Source organism: Hippocampus comes, unplaced genomic scaffold, assembly GCF_001891065.2.
Source record: "Hippocampus comes isolate QL1 unplaced genomic scaffold, H_comes_QL1_v1.1 scaffold118, whole genome shotgun sequence".
Taxonomy (NCBI): Eukaryota; Metazoa; Chordata; class Actinopteri; order Syngnathiformes; family Syngnathidae; genus Hippocampus; species Hippocampus comes.
Genome location: NW_017805461.1, coordinates 719,242 through 745,024, shown reverse-complemented (window position 1 = coordinate 745,024; position 25,783 = coordinate 719,242). Strand labels below are relative to the sequence as shown.

General features: G+C 40.3%; 2 protein-coding genes across 5 annotated transcripts in view; both read right to left on the bottom strand.

Annotated features, from left to right (window-relative positions):
- Window positions 1-3,415, bottom strand: part of LOC109518774 (CCR4-NOT transcription complex subunit 6) — a 21,206-nt gene extending 17,791 nt beyond the window's left edge. The window contains exons 1-2 of one of the 2 annotated variants that reach the window (XM_019874832.1): window positions 3,313-3,415; window positions 2,126-2,247 (exon numbers count right to left, since the gene is read on the bottom strand). In XM_019874832.1, coding sequence (XP_019730391.1) covers window positions 2,126-2,237 — 112 coding nt within the window. In that variant the 5' untranslated portion in view covers window positions 2,238-2,247; window positions 3,313-3,415. The remainder of the gene's footprint in view (window positions 1-2,125; window positions 2,248-3,312) is intronic. The other variant, XM_019874833.1, reaches the window with a different exon arrangement.
- A 5,100-nt stretch (window positions 3,416-8,515) lies between these two features.
- Window positions 8,516-16,021, bottom strand: simc1 (SUMO interacting motifs containing 1). 3 transcript variants are annotated; one of them, XM_019874896.1, is made up of 11 exons: window positions 15,742-16,021; window positions 13,576-14,301; window positions 13,243-13,490; window positions 13,048-13,117; window positions 12,644-12,804; window positions 11,324-11,416; window positions 11,078-11,209; window positions 10,793-10,949; window positions 9,440-9,524; window positions 8,808-9,019; window positions 8,516-8,653 (listed from the first exon to the last, which is right to left on the bottom strand). In XM_019874896.1, exons 1-10 carry the CDS (start codon window positions 15,889-15,891, stop codon window positions 8,808-8,810), a joined length of 2,034 nt encoding a protein of 677 aa, XP_019730455.1. In that variant the 5' UTR covers window positions 15,892-16,021; the 3' UTR covers window positions 8,516-8,653. The 3 variants fall into 3 exon arrangements, with proteins under 3 accessions (XP_019730455.1, XP_019730454.1, XP_019730456.1); XM_019874895.1 differs by having other exon boundaries at window positions 8,516-9,019; XM_019874897.1 differs by lacking the exon at window positions 11,324-11,416 and having other exon boundaries at window positions 8,516-9,019.
- Window positions 16,022-25,783: the final 9,762 nt, after the last annotated feature.

Here is a 25,783-nt window from a genome sequence, read left to right as displayed (position 1 = left end):
AAAACAAAATTACGAAGTAGACTGGACATAAACCACACACTTGAGGTGTCATTGTCTCCTATTCCCCCGAGATGGGACCGTCCGGTTGCAGAAAATCAAGCTCGGTGCTGTGGTGAGTCGTCATTTTCATGCACTTTGAATTTGCGTTGTATCGTATTTTGAAGGCATTAAACATTGCCATAGCGATCGGAGTGTTGCGGCCAGATTAGACGCTCCTTGTGTTTATTATTATATTTCGAAAACGCCACAGTTTTCATGCAGCTCATACCATATTATTTTGTTGTATTAATTCCGCCACATCTTAAATGCCGGTCCCTGAAAATATTGTCTGACATAAACCGGTCCGTGGGGCAAAAAAGGTTGGGGGCCCCTGCTCTAAGCTATCCCGACATGTGATTGTGAGCGCGAATGGTTGTTTGTCTCTGTGTGCCCTGCGATTGGCTGGCAACCAGTTCAGGGTCTGCCCCGCTTACTCTTTGAAGGAAGCTAGGATAGGCTCCAGCACGCCCGCAAGCCTTGTCAGGATAAGCAGAGTAGAAAATGGATGGATGATTAATAAACAGTTTTTCTTCAAAACTTTGCAAATGCAAAGATGATCGTACGTGGTCCAACCCAAGCACGTCTCAACCCACAGACTTTCGGTAACTCGAAAATATTTATTAACTGTCAACATACTGCTTGAGTATTAAGGGGGAAAAATGCAGGTGCAGAATCATCAAAAAACATATATATATTTTTTTAATGTGGCCAAACGCATGCAAGAAAATATCAGCGTAACTACTACAAAATTTAGAAACAGTCGGTTGGTTCGATATAGCAACCATGAACCAATGAAAGTCATTTTGGTGTCAAATACTGCCCCAGATAGAACAGGCACTCAGCTAATGATATTTATTCAAACTAAAATAATGAAGGAATGACAGATAAACAGAGGACCAACTTTTCCAGTGTTTTTCAAACCCTGTGCCGCGACACACCAGTGTGCCGTGAGATATTGTCAGGTGTGCCGTGGGAAATGATCCAATATGTATGCCTGTGCGGTCTATAGCTCGTCAGAGTAATCGTGTAGTACTCTTCCATACCGGTAGGGAGTAGCAGCAGCAGCTAGTGAATCGCCTTGTGCTTTCAGGCAAGCGAAGTTTCCGGCGGGAGCCAATACGACGAAAGTTTTCTTTCATTTAGATTTACTTTTACCGAAGATGCAACGGCACCGACTCCGGTGTGCTTGGTATGTGGTGACAAGCTCTCCAACAGCGTTACGATGGTCCAAAGTAAGCTTAAACTCCATCTCCAAACAAAACACCCTTCACTTCAAAACAACAATGTGGAGTGTTTTGTTCAGAGGCGTGAACACACGGAGAAACAAGCGACGTGCATGAGAAAAACCGCAAAGGTAAACGAGAGAGCCTTGAAAGCAAGTTACCATGTCGCTGAACTTGTGGCTAAATCAAAAAAGTGGCAGAGCAATTAATACTTGCCGCCTGCAAAGCCATTGTAAATGAGATGTTCGGACCCGAAGCGGCTAAAGAAATAGCCTGACTGCTGTAAAAACAGAAAGAATGAGAGCTGTGGAAGAAGAGCTTTGTGTCTTTCATCGATTTCTGCCAGGGTATCAGATCTGTGTTCATCCAAACCATTTATCACACTGAGCGGCAATAGATATGAAAGATTATAAAATATTGGATTGATGTTGATTTGATTCCAATTCAAGGTGTTATAATATAGCGTTATTTTTCAATGTCAAAAAAACGCTTATAATAACAATATAACAATTTTTAAAATAAGCTTTTTTCACATTTTCAGCAAGTGTTTTTTCAATGAAAGAAATGTGCCTTGGCTGGAAAAAGATTGAAAAACACTGAACTATTCAATGTAAAGTGCAGAAAAAGACCTACAATTTTAACATACACTATTATTTATTTCATTGTTTCGGCATTTTTTTTTCTCATTTCCTGTTTCAGGCAAGCAGTTTCATTTTGATACATGCCTCGTTAATGTATTTAAATAATCCAAAATAATACTGCCTGGTAAATTAAACAAAAACACCCGGTGGCTTGGTCTACATTGGCCCAATCTTAAAGACTCAAAAAAAGAAAACAGCCAGGGACTCTTGATAAATACGCACCACTTATTTCCAGCTCAGCCCAGTATGACTTCTTCCCATTGGCTGCCTCCTCGCTGGACATTATCGTGTACATCCGCCTGGGATCCGGCGGGTCATATTTTTCCTTGGGCATTCCTGTAACACTAGAGGGGGGGAGAGAGAGAGAGAGAGAGAGAGAGAGAGAGAGAGAAAGAGATCAATGCCATTAGGAGAGGCTGGAAAAATGCTAAAGTTGTGTCATCATGTGTAAGACTCACAAACCAAAAGTCATTTACATGGAAAAAAAAAGATCAGTAAATGACTGACTGAAATCACACACACCACAACCTATTTGGGATCTAAGTTGGGGACACCCTGCTTTTAAGGTTAGCAGAGATGAACACTATTTGAAGACGTGTGCAAATATCAAATGGAGACTTAACAATAGCATGTGTCTGAAAAATAACGGAGCGTAATGACAATGTCAACAAGTCTTGATAAACATGAGTATCAGATGAGATTTCGCCAAACACCAAAGATTACTGTCATACTTACAACAACGCCATAGTTTGGAAATGTAGTGTTTATCGCCGTTATATAGTCCAAGGTTCTAGTTTGGCGATTTTCCCCCCTTCATTGACGATCGCTGATTAGCCTAGCTTAACCTAAATAGGTTTTGTTGGCTACCAAACTCTGCATAACACACACGCCACACAGCTAACGTTGACGCGGACGCATTTCCTCGCAGACCGAAGGGGAGTCACTAAGTGGGTCAGATCACGCATGTATTGTGCTTGCCATCGTTCCATCGATCTTATCAAAGACGCGAGACGTGAAATTTATGAATATATACATCACATTTGTTTACATAACAGCCTTGCACTGCTTAGCGAACAACACTAGGCCAAGAAACATCGTAGCAACAAGCTACCGCTAACTAGCCGATATTACAGAAGGCACCAAAATCGTGTGAATCTTATTAAAGTACGCGGGCTTATAAAACATCACAATAGCGCGTCTGCGAGTCCTTCCGAGCTATTTTAGCTTTAGCGCTTGTTAGCTGGATAGCTAGCTACAAGCTAACAGATCCAATTATTCGAGGCTGACTTGCCATTCTAATAAGTCTCGCTACGGAAAAGGGGGAAAAAAACACCGATACGTTTTCGATATCGAATTCTGTCTAAAAGAGGAACGTGGGGTCGGCTGGATGGAAAGAATGGCGTTTATACCTGCAAGAGCATACCAAATGGCGAGGACGACTGCGTGCTCTCTTTTGTTTTCTAGCCACTTCTCAGCCGTTTCCGCTGCTGCTGTATTATGGCGACGGTGGGGATTTTTTCCCTCTACTGATAACGGCGAGAGCTGCGATTGGTCCGCGTCTAACGGGCTCCAACAGCTGTTGAATCAAAATAAAACCCTCAGCTGAGTGAACATTACAAAGTTAGCGTCTGGTCCTTGTCTTGAGTATTTATTGGTAGCTTTCATAGACTGATATGATGCTGCACTCACATATGGGTGCAAGATGAGTCCCTGTAAATTGAAAATGAAATGCCTTACAAATTTGACACACCACACAGAATAGCGTTGTTAACAATCCTGCCAAATGTGAATGAATAACAACAACAACAAAAAATCGCCAAGTGGGCTATATAAAATGAGACCCCAAAAGTGTAAAAAAATATATATATATAGCCCTGCTCCCAGCAGTCAGACACTGTGTGCGCCAAATAAAAAAATGTTCTCTACAAGAGCAGCGTCTTCATATTTTTGCACCTCCAATAGGAGAGAGACTGGCAGAGTGATTGTTGAGTGCTGTTGTCAAAGTGCAGCCTACTTTTCGTCTCAGTGGGAAAGGTCTCCCTGTGACTTTGTGGCTGTTATGTCAGCACTTTCAAATATGGGCAAGGTTGCACCAGGGCACCATCAACTTTCACATTGGGCAAGCAGAGTGCGGAAAAGCTTTTCCTTGTGACTCAGATACGTTCCTGTACAAACATTTGTGCTGTATTGTCTGAAGAGTGATCCAACACCACTTTGCTCCACACATTCATAATACAAGCAGGAACAACTCCAAGTAAAAAGCAGTGTTTAGAATTGTGAAGAATGAAGAGATATATGATTTGAATTAATGGGCCATCAATCGCACTATGCAAAATGATGTCAGCTGTCTGTGTCAACTGCTCACTCCGATGGGCTGTTATTTAGCAAATCAAAGTCAGTACATGACATAGACATAGTCTATGAAAGAGTACACAAAAAGCAAAGCAACGGCAATTAAAATGCCCTTATCTAGTAAATTAAACTCAGCAAAACGTTGCTGTTCACTTTGACTTGATCCTGCTTGTATCATGAGTGCGTTGAGCAAGGTTCTGGATATGTGTACATTAAGACTTGGCGATAATTCTATATCATTATGTAGAGCAATAGACACATGGACAATATCAAGAGAAAATACATTCGATAAAATGTTCGATAGAAAAAAAAAATCAAGAGTACTCTGTGCTCTATGGTGTTGCAGCTAATTATTTTTGATCAGGATCAATCCTTTAGTTCCCACATACAACAACTTCAACAAGTATCAAGAACACAATTTTTTTCACTTGCGAAATGTTATAAAAACTGGTCATTTCCTGCCACTTGCTGATGTTGTAAAACTAGTTCACGCTTGTGTGACCTCACTTTGGATTATTGCAACTCTTTGCAATCAAGTTGCACAAGCAAGTCTGTAAAGACCCCCCCCCCCCCCACCCTCAGCTCATTCAAAACACAGCGGTATCGGTGCTAAACTGAGCCAAGAGGAGAGTTTATATTTGTCCTTTACTGCACTTGTTTCCCATAGACATTCTCCCCCTTTCAAACAAAGCAGGACATGATAAATTAGCATCAAAATCCATTTTTTCCCCCACTGTTTTATGCATAATATAGATCAAATATAAGACTGACATGGTTCAAGTTTGAAAAAAAAAGTGTTGCTATTACTCACTTAAACTCAAATTTGCATGGGAATAAATACAGATCGTTACTATTTGTGGCACACAGAACTTTCCGATAACTCCTCGTACCAATATCGACGCCGCACCAAAGAGCAGGCCAGGAGAATGGTGACAGTTATCATATTTCATTAGTATTTGTTATCAACTCTGAGTTGTACATTACTGTGACCCAAACTAAATCGACTGAAACACTCAAAAAAAGCACGATGGGCGAGGCATCTGGTTAGGATGCCTCGAGGACACATCATCCATGTAGTTTGTTACGATAACCTGTTTTTCGGTCATTATCCTGTTACTGTACAAGAGGCAGACCCATGACCTGCGACTCAGACGAAGCTTTCTGACACCGGGCAGCACATTTCTCTAGAATACCTTGAGAGTCTTGAGATTTCATTTTACCCTGCACAGATTCAAGAAACACTGTGCCAGATGTAGCACTGCAGCCCCAGAACATAAGAGCTTCCTCCATCTTCTACAGTGAGGACAGTGTGGTTTTTTTTTGGGGGGGCGGGGGGGTTGCTTCATTTTCGCATCTGTGAACAGAGAGCTGATGTGCCTTGCTATCAAGTTCCAGTTTTGTCTCGTCTGTCCGCAGGACATTCTCACAGATGCTTTGCGGCGTGTCCACTTGCAGCGTGGCAAATTCCAGTCTCGCTATTTGTCATTTGTCTTCAGCAGTGGAGTCCTTCTTGGTAATCTCCCATGAAGTCCACTTTGGCTCAAACAAGGATGGATGGTGCGTTCCGTACATTGCCTTGGAGTTTACCTATCATTTATTTAGAGGTTGTTCTGGGTTCTTTTGTTACCATTCATATCATCGGTATATAATTTTACTCGACTAAGCCGGTGTTGGGAGTAACACGGTACAAAAGTAGCATGTTACAGTACAAGATTACATTAAGCGGTAACGAGTTACTCATTGTATTTTTGTAATATTGTTACACAAACCAAGCTGACATTTTACAATATTGGGACAACTAGACATATTCAACAAAATTAAACACTCACAAAATAAAAGCTAGAAAGAAAAAAAAAGTCCTTTTATTCGTGGACAGTTCATATTATTTACATAAACAATCTCCATAATTACATTTTCTTGTCAAAGGTAGTCAAGTTACAAAATTGAACTTTTTTTCTATTAAATTTCACTTTGAAACAAGTATTTTACTTTTACACTAGGTTCAATATTTAACATGGACAAGAAGTCATTGTTTTATCATATTATTCAGTCATGATGTCATGAAATGAAAGGCCAAACATTCAAAATACAAGCAGGAACAAACCTAAGTAAAAAACAGTGTTTACAATTGTGAAGAATGAGGAGTTGCATGATTTGAATTCAATGGGCCATCAATCACAGTCTGCAAAATAGAGATCACTCTGATTGGCTTGCCAATCGGGCTCCCTACATTATGTGTGTAAATAAATTTTCCTGTGTTAAAAATTGTATTTCTGGTGTACAGTCTGGGATTATTTATTGAACCAAATATCAGTTCCAATATTTATATTTTTTAAAAATACTTCTTGTAAGTTGTTATTGATACAATATTAATCAAAGGTAGTGATCTCACACCATGGGGTTGAAACATTTAACATTCTACCCCACACTATGTAGTTGAAAATCCTCATTACAAATGGATGGAACCACTGGCGGAGTGTTGTGGTTAATCATAAAAGGCCTGTTGTTCTAAACCTGTTTTTGTTTGGTATTTAAATAAAAATAAAAGGTTGAGAATGTGAGTGGGAATTGGCAATGTGCCTCGCAACTGTCTGGCAGTCCAGGGTGGGTCCTGCCTCTCGCTCAAAGTCACCTGGTGGAAGAGATAGGGAACAGCTCTCCCACAACCTTAAAGTGTGACATAAAATGAATGGCTGGAAGGAGCCTGATATCTCTCTCATTCATACACCCAATTTAACCAAAACAATGGCAGAAATATGAATATAAAATGAATGTTTTAAGCCGGTGTTGGGAGTAACACGGTACAAAAGTAGCATGTTACAGTACAAGATTACATTAAGCGGTAACGAGTTACTCATTGTATTTTTGTAATATTGTTACACAAACCAAGCTGACATTTTACAATATTGGGACAACTAGACATATTCAACAAAATTAAACACTCACAAAATAAAAGCTAGAAAGAAAAAAAAAGTCCTTTTATTCGTGGACAGTTCATATTATTTACATAAACAATCTCCATAATTACATTTTCTTGTCAAAGGTAGTCAAGTTACAAAATTGAACTTTTTTTCTATTAAATTTCACTTTGAAACAAGTATTTTACTTTTACACTAGGTTCAATATTTAACATGGACAAGAAGTCATTGTTTTATCATATTATTCAGTCATGATGTCATGAAATGAAAGGCCAAACATTCAAAATACAAGCAGGAACAAACCTAAGTAAAAAACAGTGTTTACAATTGTGAAGAATGAGGAGTTGCATGATTTGAATTCAATGGGCCATCAATCACAGTCTGCAAAATAGAGATCACTCTGATTGGCTTGCCAATCGGGCTCCCTACATTATGTGTGTAAATAAATTTTCCTGTGTTAAAAATTGTATTTCTGGTGTACAGTCTGGGATTATTTATTGAACCAAATATCAGTTCCAATATTTATATTTTTTAAAAATACTTCTTGTAAGTTGTTATTGATACAATATTAATCAAAGGTAGTGATCTCACACCATGGGGTTGAAACATTTAACATTCTACCCCACACTATGTAGTTGAAAATCCTCATTACAAATGGATGGAACCACTGGCGGAGTGTTGTGGTTAATCATAAAAGGCCTGTTGTTCTAAACCTGTTTTTGTTTGGTATTTAAATAAAAATAAAAGGTTGAGAATGTGAGTGGGAATTGGCAATGTGCCTCGCAACTGTCTGGCAGTCCAGGGTGGGTCCTGCCTCTCGCTCAAAGTCACCTGGTGGAAGAGATAGGGAACAGCTCTCCCACAACCTTAAAGTGTGACATAAAATGAATGGCTGGAAGGAGCCTGATATCTCTCTCATTCATACACCCAATTTAACCAAAACAATGGCAGAAATATGAATATAAAATGAATGTTTGAACATTTACATAAAACCATTAAAAAAAAAAAAAAAGTCATTTGATTGGTCTTTGGCAGCCCGGTGGACCAGTAGTTAGCGCGTCGACATCACAGTGCAGAGGTACCGGGTTCAATTCCAGCTCCGGCCTCCCTGTGTGGAGTTTGTATGTTCTCCCCGGGCCTGCGTGGGTTTTCTCCGGGTACTCCGGTTTCCTCCGACATTCCAAAAACATGCATGGCAGGCTGATTGAACTCTCTAAATTGTCCCTAGGTGAGAGTGTGAGCGCGGATGGTTGTTCGTCTCTGTGTGCCCTGCAATTGGCTGGCAACCGGTTTAGGGTGTTCCCCGCCTACTGCCCGAAGACTGCTGGGATAGGCTCCAGCACGCCCCGCGACCCTTGTAAGGATCAAGCAGTTCAGTAAATGGATGGATGGTTGGTCTTTGTAATTCATATCCCCGATCTAACAAAACAATGTCAGCCAGAAATGTTCATAAATGGACACTGTGCCCTAATGACCAAATAACGTAATTAATCAATTAAGATAAATACAAATGCAATCTTTTCACTTATTTACAAGAGCAAACAGTTATTTGTTTGTAGTTATAAAAATACCTTTCTTAGAGAAAATAGAGTCCAATGGCAATACTTATTCTAAAATCAACACTGTTTCCTCATTTAACATTCACAGACATCGAGCAGAAAGTCCTGTAAATAAGTGAGGGACTCTTCCACGTGAGGCGGCAAGGCTTGGCCGACGTCTGCCTGGGATCTGGACAGGAAGGCCTCCACAGATTTACAAATGGCCGCCTTTGTTACCATATCATCGGTCTTGTAGACCCAGGATCCCGGCCGGCTTATTTCCTTGCTGACCGAGCTGTACAGATATCCTAGACATGACGTGGACAGTGTGGAGGTCAACAATACATCTTTATTTACCAGGATATTTACTGGTACCCAAACTATCATAACGTTATTTGAACATTCTCTCCCCGGGAGACAAAATGCACAGTGGTCAGTCTATGTCAGGACAATGCAAACTTGCAAAAAAAATAATAAAATAGATATCAGATATTAAAAATAGTACTGTGTGGAATAGACAACAAACATCATAACATGTTAACTCATGCAAGCGTAATACGGTAACTATTTTTCTACCCTGAGTACATTTTTAATCAATCCTTTGTACAAAAATGCAATGTGTAAAATTACATCCAGATATATTAAATATGGGAAGTAAGATAATAATAAAAAAGAGCAAGCGCAAAGGTCCTTTATCGCGATGATCCCGGTTCTTCCGAAAATCTCACCTTTCATTGTTGTGTTGTAGCTGACTAGCAACATCCAGAGGTGTTGAACCAATTCCTCCCATTTCTTCCAACGTTCACCATCATCCTGGGGATTCAAAATGACACATCAGATTGTGAGTTCATCGTTTGCATTCCCAGCATGTCACCTACCGGTATTTTTCAGTGGACGTTTTTCATGGGTTTTGACAATATCCAGGCAAGTCTGAATTCAGAGTTGTGTGACTTCATTAGTATCACTTTGTGCTGCAACATGCAGAGTAGCACTGAAGTCGATTGGAAGAGATGCAGTCATATCCAAAGCAAGACGACACAGCTTCAGTGTAATACAGTGTATTTTGCCATTTTATTATCATTGTTGGCCACAGAGCAGAAACCGTAGGAATACAGGAACATACAGTAAAGTGTGTGTTTATGATTTTCATATAATTTGATCATCAAGACCGACTGCTGTGAATTTCATTTTGAAAATCTAATAATTTTACTGAAACATATGAGAATTTGAATTATTGGCAGTTATCAAAAGGTACTACTGTACTTAAATGTTTGGATGTACCTGTAAAGGACTTTTCTCACTCAAGTTGTTCTTACCTTTAATGTCACTGGTTAAAAAAAAAGTAACAGAGTATATTGTATGTGGAACTTCAAAACCCAATACAGGATTGCATTTGTTTTCATTGCAGCACTCAGGTAGATGTGCAGTGCTCAATCGCAGGGTGTGCGGTGAAGAGTCGCTCACAGTAATTTTTTGGGCAATGGCCAATGTCAATTGTGTTTGGCCGTGTCAAATGCTGTGTGATGGGTCTTAGGTTTAAGGGTGTTTTAATAAGTTTAAATGTGTTTAAAACGGCAGCGCGATGTTCGACTGGTTATCACGTCAGCCTCACTGTGCAGAGGTCCAGGGTTCTATTCCAGGCTCTGGACTTCCTGTGTAGAATTTGCATGTTCTCCCGATGCCTGTGTGGGTGTTCTCCGGGTACCATTATTCAAGCGGCTTATCTTTGGGCAGTAGGCAGGGTACACCCTGAACTGATTGCCAGCCAATCACAGGGCACACATAAGACATACAACCATTCATACTCGCAATCAGATCTTGAGACAATATAGAGTGTCCAATTAACCTATTGTGTATTGTGTATGTTTTTGGAATGTGGGAGCAAACCGGAAAAACCCACGCAGGTACGGGAAGAACATGCAAACTCCACACAGGAAGGCCAGGACCCGGAATCGAACCCATGACCTCCATACTGTGAGGGTGAGTTTCTAACCAGTCGATTACCATGCCGCCTCAATACATAACATTTAGTTATCAATTCATGAATTTCGATAATACTTAGTGACACGTGCGGTAGTCACCGTTGGGTCTGCAGCCAGTGTACAGTTCTCCAAAAAGTGCAACAAGCGACTGAGCGACATGGGCACAGTCATTTTCAGTGGGCACGCTTGGTCCAGTAGATGTTCCAGCAGCTTCCATCTGAGCAGGTGATTCTGCAGGCTGTCCAGCAGCAGGACCCTGGGAGTCATTTGGGGAGAAAGAGAATCTCAGGAGAAGAGGGCAATTGTGTAGCAGGAGAACAGAAACATTTTTCGAGTTTGTGTACCGGTTCACTATGTTATTTGCTCTTCTCTCACTTCGCTCACCTGTGTGCTCGCAGGGGCTCGATGCTAATGAGTGTGAAAAAGAGCTCCTGGGACAATTTCATTGCACTGAGTGCAGGAGAACGATCCACCTCTAAAGCCAGACATAACATCCTCTGGAGAATGGACACGATTCTGCAAGGTTACAAAAGTTAGTCTTCCAAGTGAAGAAGGGAAAAAAAGTATTTAATACTTAATACTTGTTGTTGTTCTTGTCACATTAATGCTCACAAAATATGCGGGATTTACCTGATATGCTCATCTTTTTCTCTGGCGGCTTCATTACGCTTTTCACTTTCAGTCGATTTCATAATGGCAGAAAACAACCACTTAATGACATCCCTAGAAGAGCAACATAATTGACCAGAGGTTAGTACAGTTGCCAAAAACTAGGCTCAATCAAGAGAATTTGTTACGTTAGCATAATTTATATAAAAGTAAAAATCCATCCGCCGAATGACTTGAGTAAGAGTATTCAGTCACTGCTGAGTCAGTTACAAATGAATCGACAACTATTTTGATAATTATCAAAAAAATAATGAATCGTTGAAAGCATTTAATTTAAAATTGTCCAAATACTCTTGATACCGGTCTCTCAACAGTTAGTTGATTGATGGAGTCCTTTATGAAAGCAGACTCATTATCTTTTGAGTTTTTTCAAAATATAGCATTTGCAAACATCTGCTTTGTTTTTTGTCTGCGTATTGTATTATATTGCTACCGCTCTCTTGACAGTTATGTTAACATATTAAGGAATTTTAATTCTTTGCAATGTCTGTATTGTTCTATTGTTAAAAAATAAATAAGTACCGGTAAATAAATAAAGCTTTTACTGGACAATAACACTGACCTTTTTGGACAACTTTCTGACACAATCATTACCAATTTATTGAAATGAAGTGAGCTTAATCTAGTATGAAAACAACAGTGGCCAACTATTTTTAATGGTCAACAATTTCTTCATCAGAGATGCAAGTCAACAATTGTCTATGCATTTTTAGTGTTGATTCCGAATTTCCCCTTTTTTTCGCTCTAGCACATCAGGTTTTCATAATGACAATACAATAACAAAAATATACCGTAAATATATTTATTTAGTAATATTTTATGAATTGAAGGTTAGGTTGAGCAACAGGTGTCTTTTTCTTTCTGAAACCTCATCGTTATAATTTACAACGCATGGTAAAAATCCATATTGCAATCAAATATTGGTTGTACATGTCTGCCTTGCGTTTGGTTGGCCGCCAGACCAGTGTGTATCCCACCTGGGATAAGCTCCAGCTCTATCTGCCACCCAAATCAGGACAAGCGGTATACAAAATGGAAGGAAGGATAACTGACACCATGGTCTGTGACTTTGATTTTTCCAAAATGGTCCTTTGCAAAACAACTCTTTTGTGACCAAGCACAACCACTGGCCGAGTGAATAATGTAATAGTTTAGGTTCATTATAATCAACTTTTTTTTTTTTGAGGGGGAGGTAAGGGTATAAAATGGTGGCTGAGTTACAAAACATTGGTCTGTTTCCTTTCCAAGATAGGCCCGTCGGTTCCTAGACACCAAACTCACTGTACTTGCGGGAAGTGCTGATTGCATGACAATGTAGCTCTTGCGATTGAGTGATGGAGTTCAGACGTGGACTTTTTGTGAGAGAAGTCATCCTCCAAAGTCTGTACAATATACTCCAGGAGCATGCGCACCACCTCGGGGCGATGATTTTCTTTCTCATCCTGATGAAAAGGGGCCAGCATAAGAACATATGTAAAGTGATAGCTTGTACAATCCTTAAATGTCATCGAGATTTTGGACATCAGACTGTTGAACTTACTTTATTTCAGACATCATTAATTGATCAACTCGTGAGCAAAATAGTTTACAATATGAACAAACTAGAGCTAGACCAGTGTCAGACAAAGCGCCATGTTCAACTATACGAGCAAGCTCGCAGTGATAAATTCCCCAGTGTTCAGTACCTGAGTGGACATGACTGCTGTCAACATCTCCCAGCTCCAAGGCACTGTCTTTTTATCCACCAGGTGGTGTCTATGATCAAAACGTGATTTCAATCCATGAATAAGAATATTGGAATTTCATAATATGATATGATTTTGGGTCATTTTCTTTGGACAGACTATCATTCACACTGGCGGTTGTTAGCTCTCTCTCACCTTTGTGTCCTCATCAGCAGATTCCAGGCCCGCACGCAAAGATGACGTGGACACTGTGCGTCTAGCAGGATGCCACTTAGCACGTGGGACGTGACATCCTTGGGAAGACAGTAACCAGGATGTAGGAGGTCCGACAAAAGCTGCAACGTGCCTTCGTGGTAGTTCTCGTCCATGGTGATGTAAACTAGGCTGAGTCTTTGCTGGCACCCAACTATTGATTTGTCACATTTCACATTTTCCTCATGCATCTAGAAAGACAGCATTTGATAAGTCCATGCTTAAAGGGTGCGAATAAGTGAATTCAGGTACAAAAATGTGAATACGTGTACCAACCAGAGTATTTGCTAATCCATCCATTAATATCTGGCATGCACGTGGGCACACAAAATGCCTTTCATCCTGACTGGCCCCCCTGAATTCAACATCAGCAGTTCCTTCGCCATCACTCTCCCCTTGCCACATAAAATATGTTGGACTGTCTAGCTCCGCTTCACGGCCACCTGCCCAACAGCCATCCAAATCTTCACTTTTCGATATGGAGCAAGGAGAGTCAACAGGAACGCTCTGGGACAGGTGATCAGACCTGTTTGACTCAATATCACTCACGTCCTCTGTCGCTCTTTGCGAAATGGTAATCCCATCTTGTTTACGGTCACATGTGGACATCAGGTCTTCTTGGTTGTTGTTTGTGTAACATGAGGCAGGGGTGAATGCGGCGTCATCCATTTCATCTGCATGAGCGCTGTGCGGTTGTCCGGGACACATTGACCTCTGCATGGCATCTTCACTTAAACTAAGAGAAGCGTTCTGTCCTGAAAATGTGGCTTCTGTCACTCTCGTTTCTAGAAAAGGATGTTTTTTTGGTATTGTGCCCTGCTTAGATGATTTCTGCATATGTAAATCAAGTTCATTTGAAGTGTCATGTTTCCATGTTCTTTTTAGTTCGTTGTCCTCTTGTTTGGCCTTTTTCATCAAAGTGTTCTCATTGACGTTTGTTCGTCTTTCATGCAACTTCACATCTGGAAGAGCCTTTGTTGCTTCTCTCTCCCCTGTCAGTACCTAGAAAAAGGGAAGATACAATATCTTATTTGAAACTGCAGACAGGAAAAATATGTCCAGATGGGAATTGAGCATGAAGAGCTGACAAAACCGCGCACAAATTGACATAAAAACAACAGAGCCTCTGTCCCATCTTGTGAATATATCCACTTCTATTGATTCAAAACAAACAAACAAACAAAAATCTTCATTTGATGCATCTTGAAGCAGATGAGGCAAAATGGAGTTCACCCCATGCTTGTAGCGCGCGAATGAATTATCATTCGTACGACCCAATAAGAGCTATTTGAGCACTCCTCTCCTCACAGTAGAAAGGGTGGTGCACAGTCAAAAGAAGCATGGAGAAAACAAATCGGCAATGTATGCACATCGGTGATGATAAAAGGAGGCAAGTTTTCAAAACTCACCTTGCTTTGATGAATCAGATGTCAGCATTGCTGATAAATGTGGGTAAATCCATTTGATGAAGAAATTAGATATGACCCGAGTGAGGAGAAGCAGTACAAGGGATGGCTATATGTAAATTTATTGCAACCAGCATGCTTTGCAGCACTCTATAAATAGGTAAATGGAACCACCCGAGACCCATTTTACACACTCCCTTTAAAACCGTATTTCCATATTGTGCCTTTTTGGAAGACTGTATGTGTAAGTATTGTTTACAAACTGCTTAAACAAAAACATGATGGGCCGCAGGTGGGCTTCTCTACCACCAGGCTGAGCAAATTTAATAAGAGAGTCACTGTCACTGAATGTTTACGTCGTACTCAAGTAATTATTTGGGAGACTACTTTTTACTTGAGTCATATTGTTGTCAACTGCAGCTGCTGTGAAAGCGCCACATAAAGATGAGTTGAGTTCCAGAATGTCCACTGTCAGACGTTTTTACTGCTTCCTGCCGGAATACATTTTGTAAGCGCGCGAGCAAGTTATGAAAAAAAGTTTTTAAAAAGAAGGTTTTAATTACGGTAAATTTTGCGTCACATGATGGTGTACCGCACCGACTGTCCGAAGACAGCTGGGATAGGCTCCAGCGCCCCCGCGTCATTCACACAGCTATTTCAGTAATCCAAAAATAAATAGTTAATATTCAGTCTTTCAATTTAGTTGCAGTGTAGTGTGTACATAGTATTGGGATTATTTTAGTCAAACATCTATACACGGTCGTAATTTGGAGTGAAGCGATATACAGTAATAAGCTTTCATCTCAAATACAAACTGCAATACCGATCACTGTGCAGCAGGAGTCCTTTCAGAGCTAATATGAATGAATCATCGCGTAATGAACCATTGGCTGATACGAGAAAAACAATGTCTCATTTGTTCATAAGGCTTCACTTTGCCCATCACTACATGCTGCGCCCCCCCTGCTCTAGCGGAACATGGTGCCTTCCCAAATAGGTTTCTGTTGCGCAATTTGCGCGAATCTATCGTACTTACAGATGGGTTGATGGTGGCATCTTGGACATCAAGCACAGTCATGGTGGACTTTGGCTCGGCGACAGAGATGTGGTAGGAGCCCACAAATTCCACATCCGAGCAGTCTTCATCACTGTCGGAATCAGAGCTGATGGTGAGGACAACATTCATCTCTCTTCTTCCTTCGAACAATGTCGAGGTTTTCGAGGGCCAAAAAGAGGCGACGTAAACCACCTAACGACATTTATTTACCGCAAAAACAAGACCAGCTTCTCTAAACCTAAAACAGTCTTTAAAAAAACTATGAGATATTACACAAGAGGTAGAGAGTATTTGAGCAAGTCAGCATATTTGTTATCACATATTTACATTACGACTTCCTGCTTCTTCTTGTGTTTTTTTTTTCTTCTTCTGCGTTATACACACAGAGGACAGCTTTTGGCATTAATTGTTCACACTGTCATCTATCGTAACGGAGTGGTACCACAGTGATGGGCAATTTATGCAAAAACCTCACGTGATTTATTAAAACGGATAGATGAGACAGGTCAATCGTAGATGAGATTAAAAAACAATGAAATTCTTTTATATATAATAATCATAAATTAATTAATTTTTCTCAACCTCTTTTCTTCACTAGGGTTGTGGGAATACATTCATTTACTTTTTAAAAATTGTGAATATTTATAATGAATGCTCAATTATTTCATAAAATATAAGCTATTGCAGGCGGCCCGGTGAACCAGTGGTTAGCGCGTTGACATCACAGTGCAGAGGTACCGGGTTCAATTCCAGCTCTGGCCTCCCTGTGTGGAGTTTGCATGTTCTCCCCGGGCCTGCGTGGGTTTTCTCCGGGTACTCCGGTTTCCTCCCACATTCCAAAAACATGCATGTCAGGCTGATTGAACTCTCTCTGAAGACGGCTGGGATAGGCTCCAGCATCCGCCGCGACTCTTGTGAGGATAAGCGGATCAGAAAATGGATGGATGGATAAGCTATTGCATGTGAAAGTGCGACAAAATGTAGACTTGTCATGTGGATCCGCAAACCACTGGTAACCATGTTCCTCATTGTCTACTTGGCTACTTCATTTTTTATTTATGATCACAGTAATTATTTGATAACATTTGAATCATGTGTACTTTTCAAAATTTTATTATAATTTTTCATTTTTTTGTAAATCAAATCATCTGCACACCATTTATTTATAAGACTGTTATTGTGAGGTGAGTGTGAAATTATAATAAATTGTTGAACCTACTACTGTTCAAAGGAATTATTTTTTTCAAATTAGGGGGGATGCCAATACTTTCAATTTTCTCCCCTCTATTAATTACAAGAATCAGTCACTCGCCCCGCAAATTGTGAGATGTGATGCATGACTTCAATACAGTTTAACTATCGAATTTTAGGGGGAAAATGGCTACATTATTGCTTCATCGGGACTCCTGAAAATGTTTTAAGATTTGGAGTGATCTGTATGTGACCTGCAGGCCATACTCTATTACCCCTTCTTCATACACGCGCGCACACACACACATAAGTGTGTGTGTGTGTTGGTTTTATACATATACACATAGAGAGAGAGAGAGAGAGAGAGAGAGAGAGAGAGAGAGAGAGAGAGAGAGAGAGAGAGAGAGAGATAAACAAACAAACTATATTTTTTCCAGCACAGTTGACATTTTCATCAGTGTTTTAGTGATGAAAATCTTACCAAATTTTTTCATGGTTCTGTTCTGTTTGTGCAGGTGGCGTAGGTGGGCTTCCTCTCCCGTTCCATACCTGTTTTCCACCTGATCATCAGCTTCCTTCTGTTTAAAAAGGACTGCCAAGTTGACACCTGTTGTCGGATAATTCGCCTTGCTCCTGACTCTCATTCAAATGCAAATTTTCTTGATGGTCCACATTCTCGAGCCTTGTTTATTGTCTTGTTTTAGTATTTACTTGTTTTACCCTTTGGTATTCTTCTTGTATCCTTTGTGTTTTTTGGTTTTCCTGAAATTGGCTTCTTCTTATCTTTTTGGTGATAAGTGATTTTGTGCTATTAATTCCCCCGCCTTTTGCAAGCTCTTTTGCTCCATCTCATTATTATTTCCTGATTCTGTGTTACCAGCGTTTTATGTTGTACTTTGTCGGTCTTGCGGCCGACCTTGTTCTGTAAATAAACATTTTTTGTATATGATCTTATCCAGGTCTGCGTTTGTGGGATCCGATTCTCTTCTGGATTGGTCCGGAAACCTAACGTTTTTTGGAAGAAAAAGGAGAAAATATTTCAGCCTTCAGACATAGGGAGATTTAAATATCATAATTTTATGTCTAATATGTGTGTGATTGTAAAAAATTAAAGTTTATTGGGATTTGTATATATGCACAGGAATCATATAGCAAATATGAAAATGAAAAATGGGAATCGAGTAGATTTGTCACTCATAATAATTTTTTGCTGGATAATTTAATTAGTCAATTTAGAATGTTGGTAGCTTAATGCGTTTTTTTTAAACAAATATTTATTGTTACAGTATTTGTGACACTAACACCTTCAAGAATACTGTGTTCATTTCAGTTCTTCACTGCCACAAAATGCCCCAAACCAATCAGCCGTTCAATGAGCGCCACTTGAGGGCGCTCAGACTTTGCAGACACCCCATGTGAAGCTCCCCGTTCGTGTTCAGAGTAAGGTGTGGGGGGAAAATTGAATTTAAATGCCTGGCCTCTCGAACATGGGACGAAACAACGGCAATATTACATGTTGCTTAACTAGAAATCATGTTTTAAGGCTTTGATACTAATGCTGCGTAGGCTTCACACTCCTTTTACCCCCCAAAATAAATAAACAAATCAATACCTAATGCAAAGTTGCCACTGAACAAGAAACAGGTGGGGCGCGGAAAAAGAACATAGATGTTTAAAAAAATGATACAGTGAAGCCAATTTTAATCTCATTGGTGTTTTACAGCCAGAACCAGCAATAATAATTGTAAGAGTCTATTGTGCAGTCTTATCTGTGTTCCAAATATTTTATGAGATCCTTTTCAAAAGGATTTGTCACTGTCCAGAAGTATTCTAGGAAAGTAATGTGTTTTTTTTATCCCTTAAAATGCTGATTGTTTTTCTTGAAAATGGATGCTTAAACCGCAGTCACATAATTGGATGAATAGAGCAACTGACCTCAGACGCCTGCCTCCGACTGACACCGGATGAATCATGGTCAGATGTTAGCTCGACACTGCAGCAGTGTGAGATTGAAGTAGGCTGCTTTTGCAAAAAGGACATAATGCATGCGTGTCTATATGGTCTCAGGAAATGACTGTGTGGGTGCGTCTGCCAGTGAAGGATATGCTTCGAAAATCCTCCTCCTCACTATCATTTAGTTGTGTTGACAGTAGCCCTAGTTTGAGTTCTTCAGTTCTGAGAAGGGGTGGTGGGAATCATATCGTTCTGCGAGACAATGCGATTCAAGTTAAATTGGATGTGAATGCGTTCTGTAAGATCATTTAAGAGACGAGAGATTACCGAAGCTCCGAATGTCCTGCAACCATACATGGACACAGATGGAGGAATGAGATACCGAATGAGCAGCAGACCATGAGAGTTACAATTTGAAATGGGATCAGAAGTACAGTATGTCTACACACATTAGGAGGCAATGGTATCAGGAAAATATTTCAATCATTTTTTTATCTTTGTCTCTCTATTGGAAATACTTTCTCATCGACACATTTCACAGGCATACATGGAGCCACAAATGCATTCAGGTACAAACTGAACTGAAACATTGGACATTTGTGCTTGGTAGATCATTTCTCAATTGCGTCAGTGCTTCCTGCCAATAAATCTTACATAGCTGAAAGCCTGTTCTTTTTATGTGTTTAAATGATATCCCATTTGCAAGAAATGTGCATTTGTGGGATGATGAGTATGCCAATGTGCCAAATCTTGACTGCCTACACACGTAGGCAAAATTGTTGGTACCCTTCCATTGGAAAGAAAAACCCTAAAATAGTCACTGACATTACTTGAAAGTAATGAGAATGGAATTTTCAAAACTGTATAATGGCTAGCCACAAAGATTCGATGAAGATGTCCTTTGGAAAGATGAGACAAAAGTGGGGCTTTGTGACAGGTCGCATCAGTTCCAATGACCACAGTCGCAAAAATAAGCCAGGTTATGTTCTGGGGCAATGCTGCAGCCCTTGGAGATATTTTCACCGACTTCATTTGGTCGGACAAATTGTATTGAAATGAATTATTGATTGAACACGTCTGGAGGTAATCAGGCTTGAGTGCGATGAGTGAAAATGAAGTCAGCTTTCCAAAAAAAATGTGATTCGCCACAGTTAAGTGATTTAGCAAGTAGAGCAAGTACTTTTGCACACAGGGCCATGTAGCTTTGAATATTTTTCTTACTTCAAAAAAATAAACTCACCATTTAAAAACTACATTTTATGTTTACTTGGGTTATCACTATCTGAGAGTTATGGGGGGGGGGGAGAGAGCTTAAACATTAAAGTTGAGAAACGAGGCAAAAAAGTATGAATTTGAGAAGGGGGCAAAGACTTTTTCACAGCACCGTAGACAAAAGTAACATCACTAAGATGAATACAAAGGAGTTTCGATATCATGGCTGAATCAAACCAGACACCGGCGGGAGATAGTTAACGCTCTCTACCGCAGCCAGTCTGAGCTCATTTCTGCTACCGTGTTGCATTTGGATGAGAACGAGGAATATTTTGATCAGGCCCTGATGAACAAATGTCTGTACAGAGAAAGTTTAACAATGTTGTGCTGCACTACTTGTGAATTTGTAGTCAATATCCTTAATGACTCAGAGACAGACTGTTTCAACAAATGTATTTGAAAAACTCTTCAGTTATCTATAGATAGATAAATATATAAATAAATAAAAGTATTGCGTTGGAATCCAAGTTCTGGGCACGAGAGAGACTGTCGCATGTGAAGAAAGGGAAGGATAAGAAATGTTACCCATGAGATCCACCCTTTGTGTCTTCTAAAAATAATGGAAAGGTCCGGAGGGAAAACACACAAACAGAACTTCTTCGTAGATTGTTTTATGAAGTCCGTTACATCGAGAGAAAGAAGAAAAAGATTGTCCATCAGATGGATTTAACCTTGTAGATGGGATAGTGATTGGGCAGGGTTGTCAAAACAAACAATCAACACTGGTGTGTCGTCAACACTATAAATGTGTCAGTGTTAATTATTAGGTCAAGGTCCAATAATAAGCATGTTTCGGTCATCTAGACTAGAGTTTGTCTTGCTGGGGCCTTCACAACCTATTCAGGCGTTGTTTTAAATGCTGATCATGTCGCCAAAGTGTCCAAAATCTCATCTCACTCCTGCTGAGTTTAGTTTCCAAAAACAAAAACACTATCGATATTGAATTGCTGATATGGCCTACAAAGGAGCTAAAGCCCAAACCTATTTCTTATCTTTTCTCTACCAGCACCCCACCAAGATTTACAGCTTTGTGTCCCAATCTTGAGTTGCGGAAACCTTGTAATAGGGCAATGAGCATCAGAGCCAATTGTACACGCAGAACAATTACTTTAAAGTTTAAGTTGGCCGCACTTCAGCTGGTTGCAACTATCCACGAAGATATGAACAAATGAATGCAACAGGCCCAATCTCTACGGTTTACATTCCTTCAGCTAATGTGTTGCAACATTATTATTTTAGAGATTAAAATAGTTTGAGAGGCCAAATCCCATGACAAAAGAACTTCAATTATTGTTCTGGATCCTTTTCAGCAGCAATGGTCCAAGGTCAAGCCCCTCTTAAGAGGTTATTCGTGGTCACTTGCACTCACGTCTCACCCGTGGGGCAATTGCAGTCCCCTAACATTTCCCAAAGAATGATTTCAACACCCACACCTTTTTTTCTTCATATCTTGGTATGCTGCTTCTTCTGGTTTGTGTTTTTGGTTTCTCCTCAACTGCTTTTGAGTCTCACTCACTGAAAACCCGACAAATATAAACATTTCTTTCAGCATTTTGTTTCAATGTTTTTTGGACAGCTAGGTGATTCGTTTTTGGTGTTCATAGGGAGGAGTGCCGAAGGGCAAAGCTGAGTAACAAGGACAAAATCTGCAACCTACTGCAGCATGTCATACTCTCACCAGTGCTTTCCAGAGCTTGAAAACATTGCTTATCCTTGAAAATGCCAACAATTTCCACCTCTTTTAAGGTTAGTTAACATCGCATATGTCGGCCTTAACATTTTTATGGACTCTTATTGGTACACGTAACACCCCCAAACAAAGATTCATACAAATTGGTTGTTGGTCACTGGCTTTCCTTTTTCCGCCTCTACATCCAGGTCACGATCTCCAGTCAATTTCATAACCCACACCTACCTGCTTCACTTAGTTGCGTCGCCCGCACTTTTGCTTGTGACCGTATAGCACGCTGCTTATCCCCAACATCTGCCAGTTGCAGAGCTTCACAAGGATTAGACGTAGATCACGGCTCGATGACTCACTCTACAATTTGTGACACAGAAGGCTGACGAGTGTCATCAACGGCATCCTCGCCGTACACTGACCTCAGATCACCGCAAAGGTAATTAAGCGTGTTTTAGAGTTTGTCACGATACGCTAACTGTGGATGAAAGCCAACAGTGCCCTGCCAAGTTGGAATTTGAAGGGCAATAAGTGGCCTCTGCTCGTGTAGACTGTTTACTAGATCAGGATAACAGAGAACAGCTTGAGTCCTGTAAATATTGAAATCATAGCAATTCTAAAAAGAAGAAAACAAACACAAGTCTTTCAGCTACCCCCCACCAAGACATTTCTTTTACAATAAGCAAATAACACTACGCAATATTGTGCTTAATAAAAACATATAGCAATAACATAATTGAACAGAATGTAGAGAATTAAACTGTTTGTGCATCATGAGTAATTGATTGCGGCTCCTTCTGGTGGGCGCAACTTGGCCACCGTGGGAGAAGTATAATACAGTCAGACAGGCACAAAGAAATAAACTTTTCACAACTTCTGTAAGTGACTCAATAATCCGCAATAATATACGTAGTCTGGATTTTTTAAATCACAGGATAAAAGTATATGACTGAGTATTTTATCATGTCTGTGCCTTTTGTGTTGACAAATGCTCCATCCGTTTTGCAGAGCTTCATGAATGAAGTGTTATGGGATATGCTCCAATTTTTTGTTAACCTGGACGACATTTTACTTTTGTTCTAGAAACATGCAAAAATATCATCAACACGTAAAGAAATTATATTCAAGACTACTCGAAAATTGAGTCTATTTAAAAGCAGAAAACTGTAATTTCCACTCAGAGTCTGTTCAGTTTTTAGGTTTCATTATTGAGAAGGGACTGCTCCAAATGGACCCAGTCAAGACTCAGGAAGTGGTAGATTGGCCTACGCCATCAACCCCGAAACAATTGCAACGGTTTTGCTAATTTCTATCGAAGGTTTAGCAGGAATTATAGCTAAAAGGCAGCACCTTTAACTATGTTAACCTGTTACTGTTGTATATGTTAGTTGCTCCATGTACAGCACTTTGTGTGCAGCGATGGCTGTTTGAAAGTGCTCGATAAATACATTTGAGTTGAGTTGAGTAACCTCTAGCAAAACCATGTTTAAATGGACAGATAGTGCTGACGCTGCCTTTAAAGAATTTAAGTGATCTTTTACTAGCCCACCAGTATTATCTCATCCTAACCATGATTTGTCATTTGTTGTGGAGGTTGATGCTTCAGATTCAGGAGTGGGGGGCGGTACTATCCCAGTGACCAGAGACTCCACCCCTGTGCCTTCTTCTCCGAAGACTCACACCTGCCGAGGTCAACTATGACATGGGAAACCGTGAACTTCTGGCCGTAGTTCTAGCGATCCAGGAATGGCGTCACTAACCAACGAGTCTATTTCTGCTTCCCCAAGATCAAGCACACTATACTCGGGTGTACCGCACTCGGACCACCCAGATTTTGATGCTAATAAGGGATGGGACTACGACTGACCGGGAGAAGTCAACTTTCATCCCACAATGGCGCAAAAAGTCGCAAACACCTTGTTATGCCCAATTCTACCTGAGCAAAGTCTTACAAAATACGAAAAGAAAGAAAATTCAAACCATGCCCTTTGCGCTAGAATTGCGCTTGGACCGCAAATAGTGCCTCATGTGTTGCTACGTCATTTGTGTCCAAATATTTGTTGTTTACAGCGCTATAGGAAGATGCTATTTAAATGCTCGGTTTTTGTTTCCCCATTGTGCGTTAGCATTAAGCTAGCCGACTTTGAAGCAAACTTATTTGAAATTTGTTTTATTTTTAGTTTTAAAGTAAACTTACTTCCATGACATTATTCAAATTGAAACCGCATTTTTAAAGAACTGCCCCCGTCAGGTGACTATTCGGTTTCACATAGCCCTATTGCCCTCATCCACACACACACACACACACACACACACACACACACACACACACACACACACACACACACACTGCATTATACAGGACAACAGCTTATCTAGTTCTACCTGACTAATTTGTTTGAATGAAGGCCTCCTCTGAAATAGACACTCCTTGCAAATAATCACCTGGTACTCCCTGCAGTTAAATAAGTAAATTCCACGTGTCATATGCGAGAAATACGGTAATTAGTCATGGTCGATAAATCGATTGTTTTTTTGTTTTTTTTTTAAATGAAAGGGAAAACTTTATTTAGTGCTGACAAGTGTGACCTTCAATGCTTCATTAGTCTGGTCACACTCTCAACTTCCACTGTGTTTTTTGTCCAAAGCTATGGGAAAATGGAGAGGGGAAATCTTGTTTGTTTGGAGCACAACAAAAGGTCAGCCGTCATGTATTTATCCCCAACCTGCCAGGGCGAAAGACAGCGGCGGCAAAACGAGACGAATGGCTGCAAGATGTGGAAAGAGGGGGGGTGGGGGGGGTGGGGCAAACACGTGAATCACTATGAGGCTGTGACACACTCTCACAGACTCATAAATCCTCTTCACTCTCTATCTGCTCCAACACATCAAGCATAGCCTGAGTTGCACTTATGCATGTAAATAGAAGTGGGGGTCATGGTTGAATTTGTGTGCGCTGAAATCCCAGAAGGAATGATTACTTTTCGAAAGCACCTGCAGACTCGGATGAGGTTTTCACACAGCACCTAAGGCCATTTATTTTTGGAATATTACCTAACTACACTGGGTTCTGTGTACACTCAGCCGAAACAGCAAAAAAAAAAAAAAAAATGCACAAAGGTAAAAGGATGAAGGCAGTGGGGAATGCAGCCCAATGTTGCTTCGACATGTCTGTTCATCAAACAATTCTTTTCTGTTCATCAAGTTTTGAACCATTGGCAGATTTTATGAAGGTGCAGTGAATTTTGCTGTTTATTAGGGTATTCATAGCCAGTGCTGAACAGTAGCAGTCAGAGTGTTCCCTGCTCATATGTTGTGTTGTTCAATAAACATGCATGTCCATTGAAGACTGATGAATTGATCAGGATTGCAATGAATACATTGAGCTTGTGGGGGTTTTTTCTGTGTTTTGTTTCACCAGATTAGAACTGTGCCAGTAAATGCAAGGTTTTTGTCATGTTGACCTTTTCAGTTACAACTATACACTTCGAAGCCTCTGTTGAGAATTGCTGCAATACAGTGGAAGCTTGGTTTTCGTTTGTGTTTCTTGTCTGCGTTCTTTGAGAGGCTCTCATTACTCCATGCAGAGATCCAAGGGTAAAACACGCACCGATAACAGTGTTTTGAGGAAAAACAGAACAGAAGTTGTCATTAACAGTGGCCACGTAAAATGGCTACCCTCTGTCTTCAGCTACAAGGAGCCAATATTAAAAAAGTCCGTGACTGCATCATGGAACTATTTGCCATTTGTGACACTGCAGGTCTTTTGTTTTCAACTCGGGCATTCCTTGTCTCAGTGTTTCCTGCCCACTCGCCCATTAGGTAATATACCAGTTGGTAAATGTTAAGGGCACAGAGGGCTTCAGAGGGTGCCACAAAATTGGGGGAAAAAAATCACCCTCAATATAATTCTTCTATATTAAA

What these genes read in the sequence shown, in the direction of transcription:
- simc1 (XM_019874895.1), bottom strand. Translation starts at nt 15,891, where the DNA reads ATGAATGTTGTCCTCACCATCAGCTCTGATTCCGACAGTGATGAAGAC. An exon ending in CAGCAGTCATGTCCACTCAG is followed by an intron (nt 12,805 to 13,047) that starts GTACTGAACACT and finishes CCTTTTCATCAG; the next exon opens with GATGAGAAAGAAAATCATCG. An exon ending in CTACAACACAACAATGAAAG is followed by an intron (nt 9,020 to 9,439) that starts GTGAGATTTTCG and finishes CGTCATGTCTAG; the next exon opens with GATATCTGTACAGCTCGGTC.